A 6,368-nucleotide genomic window follows, 5' to 3' on the forward strand; every position below is an offset into this window, starting at 1 on the left:
CCAGGCGGAGCTGATGCAATGATGCCGCGACGGCAGCAACACGGGCCCGGCTCCGACTCTCGCAGTCCGCGTGGGCGCGGCCCCGCCTCCCGCTAGCGCTCCCCTCCCCCAACCGGTCTGACGCAATTTATCTGCACGTTGCCCCTTGTCACGGGCCAATCGCACGCTACTCAGTGCTTGTCGTCAGACGGCACTGGCCAATGGGGCTAAGCCACGGTGGCAGAAGGCGAGTGGAACGCGGCGGAGCCCAGCGTTCGGTCGGTGGAACGTTGGCAGCGCCAGGGCTCTCAGCAGTAGCGAAGCAGCCCCGCGTCTGCCATGGTGGCGCTGCACGGTTCCGCGGCCCCGCGGCTGCTCCTCGTCCCCGGCCAAGCAGCCGAGCCCCTGGGCGCCGCAGCCAGCCGGCCCCTCTCCGTGGTGCTCCCGGCCGGGGGCCCGCGCTCCCCCAGCCCGGAGCCCCAGCAGCCTGCCCGCAAGCGGCAGCGACTCACCCACCTGAGTCCGGAGGAGAAGGCGCTGCGCAGGTGAGCGGGGCGCAGGTGAGCGGGGCGCCGGGGGGGGGACGTCTCGGCCGGGGCCGGGGCCGGGGCCGGGGCCGGGGCTCGGGCTCAGAGCTGCGCTGTCTCCCCGTAGGAAGCTGAAGAACCGCGTGGCGGCGCAGAGCGCCCGGGACAGGAAGAAGGCGCGGATGAGCGAGCTGGAGCAGCAGGTGTTGGAGCTGGAGCAGGAGGTGAGGCTGGAGCCGCTGCCTGGGCCGAGCCCTTGGGGAGGGAGTTGGGCGCCGCACGGATCTGAAGCGCGTGGTGAGCAGGGGGGTAGCGGCGCTGGTTACTGGGGCCGGCTCCGCTGAGGTCGGCTGTGGGCTTCTTTCAGAACCAGACTCTCCTGCTAGAGAACCAGCTCCTGCGGGAGAAGACCCAGGGCCTCGCAGTGCAGAACCAGGAGCTGCGCTGTCGGCTGGGGCTAGATGCGCTGGAGACGGAGGAGGAGGCGAGGGAGCCTAAGGTGAGTGTGCACCTGTTTCCTGTGGGGGAATGGGACAGATGTTTCTACTGGCAGCTCCTTGATGCCTTAGTGTCTGAGACCGGCCGTCCAGTCTCCTGTTGCTGATGGGCAGCACCAGATACTTTAGTGGAAGGTGTAAGAAACCCCCAGTAGGTGAGGTGGGATGATCTGCCCTTATACTAGGTCTCATCAAAATCTAATCGATTGACTTAATACATCCTGAAGCTTAATATCCTTCCAAAATCGTTAATATTAACTGCTACATGGGGAGGGGGTGGCCTCTCATCTCCACTGAGCTTTAAGTGGCTGCTGGCTGGCAGCTTGGAAGAAAACCCAGCAGCATTCAAAGAGTTAATTCAGGACCCTCTCAAATCTACATCTTATGTTGGTCTCCATGTGACCTGAATGCAGAGTAACATTAAATGTGGCCACAAGAGCTGGTGGTGAATATCCAGTACGTGGCACAAAGGGAAAATAATGGACTGCTAAGGTCAGCCTCCTTCAGAAGGTGGTTGTGGATCCAGTGTACTGTTAACGGATGTCTCAGACTGAAGTTAAAGCTCAACCACAGTGGTGTATTTTGAACACGTGTCTACAACAGTCATCTCACTTCCCAATCTCTGCAACGCTGTTCCTCATTTTTGGTACTAGCCAAGTGAGGTTGATATTCACACAACCGACTGCCAAAGGATGGTTGCATGGCACTCAGTATCATATCCTTGCAATAATGGCAAGAACTTCAGCAGGTGGTTTGGGAGTCAAAATAATATCTGATCATTAGTTTTCTCTTTTGCTACAGGTGGTGATGGAATCACAGGTGGATGAAATCAGGATGGTGACCGGGTCCGCTGAGTCCGCAGCACTCAGACTATGTGTTCCTCTGCAGCAGGTGCAGGCCCAGCAGTCACCCCTCCTGACAATCTCCACATGGATTCTGATGGCATTGACTCTTCAGACTCTGAGGTGAGCAGTCATTCCCTGTTTACAAATCATGAGTTTTTTGAAAGAATTACAGCCCAGCTGTGGTATTAGGGGCACTAGAATTTGAGCTGTAACACACCAAAAACGTAGTTCAGGTGTGAATGTGTTGAGGCAGCTCTTGATAGGCTGGCATATTTCAAAGGCCCAGATGCTCTCAGATACATTTGTGCTTGTGAATCTTGGGCAAGAACTACTGACATACAAGCTGTTTCCAGTAAGGGTACGTCTACACTTACTTCCTGGTTCGGCGGCAGGCAATCGATCTTCTGGGATCAATCCCAGAAGTGCTCGCTGTCGACGCCGGTACTCCAGCTCGGCGAGAGGAGTACACGGCATCGACGGGGGAGCCTGCCTGCCGCGTCTGGACCTGCGGTAAGTTTGGACTAAGGTACTTCAAATTCAGCTATGTTATTAACGTAGCTGAATTTGCGTACCTTAGTCCGAAGTAGGGGGTTAGTGTGGACCAGGCCCAAGTCAAAGACAGGTAGGGGAGGTAATATCTTTTTAGTGGACCAACTTCTGTTGGTGGGAGAGACCTGTGTAAACTTGAAAGCTTGTCTCTCACCAACAGAAGTTGGTCCACTAAAAGATATTGCCTCCCCCACCTTGTCTCTCTAATATTCTGGGACCAACATTGCATATTGGGTATTCTAAGAGACCATTCAACATGAAGTGGCTTATTAACACTCCTGCGGTCATAGGACAAAAAGAGGACTGTAAATTAAGCGGAAGTTAAGTTAATTATTTTGAAGGCAGTTAAATAGCGTACATTAGGTATTGTTCCCATAACCATTATCATTCAACTTTTGCAACATGAAGCATAGACTCCTGGAAATATAGGTCTGGAAGGGACCTTGAAAGATCATCTAGTCCGCTGCCCTGAGGCAGGACTTAAGGATACCTAGAACATCCCTGACAGGCTTGTTTAATCTGTTCTTAGAATCCCTGTTGTTGGAGGTTTTTGTCACCTTCCTTGGAAGTGACCTATCTTTATAGTTAGATTTCTAGTGTAGACAAAGCCTTAGGTTAGCTATTTTGGCAGTCAGGGGTATGAAAAAACACACCCCTGACTGACCGAGGTTACACGGACAAAAGTGCTGGAGTGGACAGCACTATGTCAGCAAGAAACCCTCTCCCACTGACATAGCTATTGCAGCTCATTGGGGGTGGCTTCATTATGCCAGCGGGAGAGCTCTTTTCCACTGGCATAGAGCAGCTACACAGGAGACCTTTCAGTGGTGCTGCTGTAAAGTCTGTAGCGTAGACATAGTATAATCTCCTGGGCTGCAGATTGAGTCATTACTACTTGTCCTACATTCAATGGACATGGAGAACAACTATCTTTTCCTCTATAACAACCCTTAACATAACTGAAGACTTATCCCCTCTCTACTCAGTCTTTTCTAAAGACTAAACATGACCAGTTTCTTAACCTTTCCTCATAGGTGAGGTTTTATCACTTCTGTTGCTCTCCTCTGGACATTCTCCAGTTTGTCCACATCTCGCCTAATGTGTGGCACCCATAACTGGACTCAGTACTCCAGCCAAGGTCTCACCTGTGCTTAAGAGAGCAGGACATTTGCTTCATGTCTTACATATGATACTCCTGTTAATACCCCCCAGAATATTAGCCTTGTTTGTAGCTGCATCACCTGTTAGCTCATTTTCAGTTTGTGTGCATGTAAAAACCCTGAAAACATACAGTCCTTCAAAGCACGTGCTGTATTTCTACTGTAGCTTTGGACAGGTTTTAAGTAGCCTAATATTGTGAAGTCTACGGGTTACTGTTCAACTGCTGTCTTGATCCCAAAGAGTCAGAGATACAAGGACATGTGAAAGCTAAAAGCCAAGGAACAAACTAGTTGATACTGATAACCTTGTGGTCATGGAAACTACTGCTCAGACTAGTACCTGGTGCTGACTCTTTATTTCCAGATTTTGCCTTTGTTTGCTGGCTCTACAGAGATTGTAGGCAAGGAAAGTTTTTGTTTGAACAGTACACACCACTGTGCAGGGTACTTGATCTTGAGTGGGGCCCCATTAGGGGTACTGTAATGCAAATCAGTAATGCAGAGAACAGTCTAATGGTGCCAGTCAAGCTCCTAGAAGGGTTAATGGACTAGAAAGCTCTGGGTTAAGTAAATGAGCATATCAGAGTACATGTGCCATTCCCATTTGTGCTGCCTTTCAGTACCTATCAGGTCTTCAGGTCATATTGAGCTTAGCCTACTGGGGGTCAGGAGGGGTTGGTTTGTGTACAGTAGTTTGCATGTTCCTTTTAAAATGGTGGGTTTTGTATTCTGCAGTCTGATCTGCTATTGGGCATTCTGGACAGCCTGGACCCAGACATGTTCCTCCGGTATGGTAATTCAGAGTCATCGTGCTTGGAAGAGCTTGAGGAAGAAATCTGTGGAAAAGAATCAGATTCCTTACCAGCCTCCCCCACTCCCTCTGTGGGGTCCTCATCAGCCAAGTTGGAGGCCATTAATGAACTGATCCGGTTTGACCACGTGTACACCAAGCCCCTAATCTCTGAGATCCCTGCTAAAATGGGCAGCCAAGCTGATATGCTAATGAAAATAGAGGAAGCATCTCTCTGTCCCTCAGAAGACAAGGACCTCCCTGAGTCCCCAGTCTCAGTGAAAGACGAACCTATAGACAACTTTTTGCCTGAGCTGAGTATCTCAAACCTGCTCTCTTCTGATCACAGCCTTGAGACCTCTTGCTGTTTGTTGGATGCATGTAGTGACTCTGGATATGAAGGATCCCCTTCTCCCTTCAGTGATCTGCCCTCTCCACTGAGCACAGTCCATTCTTGGGAAGATACTTTTGCCAATGAACTTTTTCCCCAGTTGATCAGTGTCTGATTTATTCATTAGTGTTGCATCTCTTCTGTGGAGTAACACTTTACTATCTATGCAGGGTAGCAGGAACCATCTCCCCTTTTTCTTAAGCCAGAAGTAAAGTAGATGGCTATTTTCTTAAAGAACATTGCTTTTTAAAGTGTTTTCACCAAACCAAGTATTGCTAATTTGTGCCCATCTCAAACTCAATAGAACTGGGTATAATGGTGCCCTTTGTACCAGTACTTTCTCTTGAAAACAAAATGGCTAATTGCCCTTATCAGAAACTAAAAGTAATGTTACCCTCAGAAAGAAACAGGTGCTCTTGTACCTACACTGTACCTTGCCCAATTTGGGCAAACCCTCCATACCTAGGAGAAATTTATTTCAGGGGCAGTAAAGGGGGGGGAGGAGTTTAAGTCCTTGTCACAACAATAGCCTGCTTAGGCAGTGGGGCTATGCTTCCCTCTATGTACAGACAGTTGGCTCAACATAAGATTAAAAATCTCTTGTAAATTTTACATAACTTACTATATAAATGCTTATGAAAGTTTTCTATTGCTATTTAGTTTCAGTGAATTGCTTTCTCCATTTAATATTTAAAACTACCTGTGCAATTAAAGTGCAATGCAAATACTCTCTATACTTCCATTTTAAAGATAACAGCTGGGCGGGAGAAGGTCTCTGCTTCTGCGTCAATCTCATACTGCTTACATGGTAAAAGGACGGGTGTTGTAATGGTTCCCTTATTGTACAGACATATAAAATGGCTTGTTTTGGTGCTTGTCTTTGCAACAGCTCAGTACAGCTGTGGAACAAAACTGGTTGCAGGACCATCTTTGGTCCGATCAGCTATCAAAGCCTTCCAATGGCAGGAGCATGCTCCATGTGATTTAGAGTACCCACTCTGCTGTTGAGAGCAGAGACTTTAAAGGGCTTGAAACACTACAACCGTACATATAAAATGAAGGGGTCTAAATGAGCTGTAACTCCTCAAAGAGATCTTGGAGTCATTATGGATAATTGTCTGAAAACACCCACTCAATGGCAGCCAAAAAAGCTGCTAATGGTGGGAATCATTGGAAAAGAGAACACAACATATCCTAGTGCCTTTATATAAATCCATGGTATACTTACATCTTAAACACTTGTGGAGAGGTAGTTGCCCCATTGCAAAAAAAATACGGGAATTGGATAAGGTACAGAAAAGGGCAAAAATGATTAGGGGTATGGAACAGCTTCCATGGGAGGAGAGATTAAGTAGACTGGGACTTTTCAGCTTGGAAAAGAGACAACTAAGGGGGCATAGGATAGAGGTCTATAAAATCATGACGGGTGTGGAGAAAGTAAATAAGGAAGTGCTATTTACTCCTCCTAACACAAGAACTAGGGATCACCAAATTAAATAGGTTTAAAACAAACAAAATGAAGTATTTCTTCACACAGTGCAGTCAGCTTGTGGAACTCTTGGCCAGAGGATGTTGTGAAGGCCAAGACTATAACAGGGTTCTAAAAAGATAAGTTCAACAGCTCTTAACC

The 6,368-nt window shown here is 48.3% G+C and overlaps 1 protein-coding gene across 1 annotated transcript; it reads left to right on the plus strand.

Annotated features, from left to right (window-relative positions):
* The first annotated feature begins 226 nt into the window (after window positions 1–226).
* Window positions 227–5,465, plus strand: XBP1 (X-box binding protein 1). The gene is given in 6 exon segments (XM_024196915.2): window positions 227–524; window positions 634–730; window positions 874–1,005; window positions 1,805–1,858; window positions 1,861–1,968; window positions 4,293–5,465. Coding segments are annotated over 6 exon segments (1,158 nt in total). The 5' UTR covers window positions 227–318; the 3' UTR covers window positions 4,854–5,465.
* Window positions 5,466–6,368: the final 903 nt, after the last annotated feature.

Source organism: Terrapene carolina, unplaced genomic scaffold (assembly GCF_002925995.2).
Source record: "Terrapene carolina triunguis isolate 2854851 unplaced genomic scaffold, T_m_triunguis-2.0 Scaffold234, whole genome shotgun sequence".
NCBI lineage: Eukaryota > Metazoa > Chordata > Testudines > Emydidae > Terrapene > Terrapene triunguis.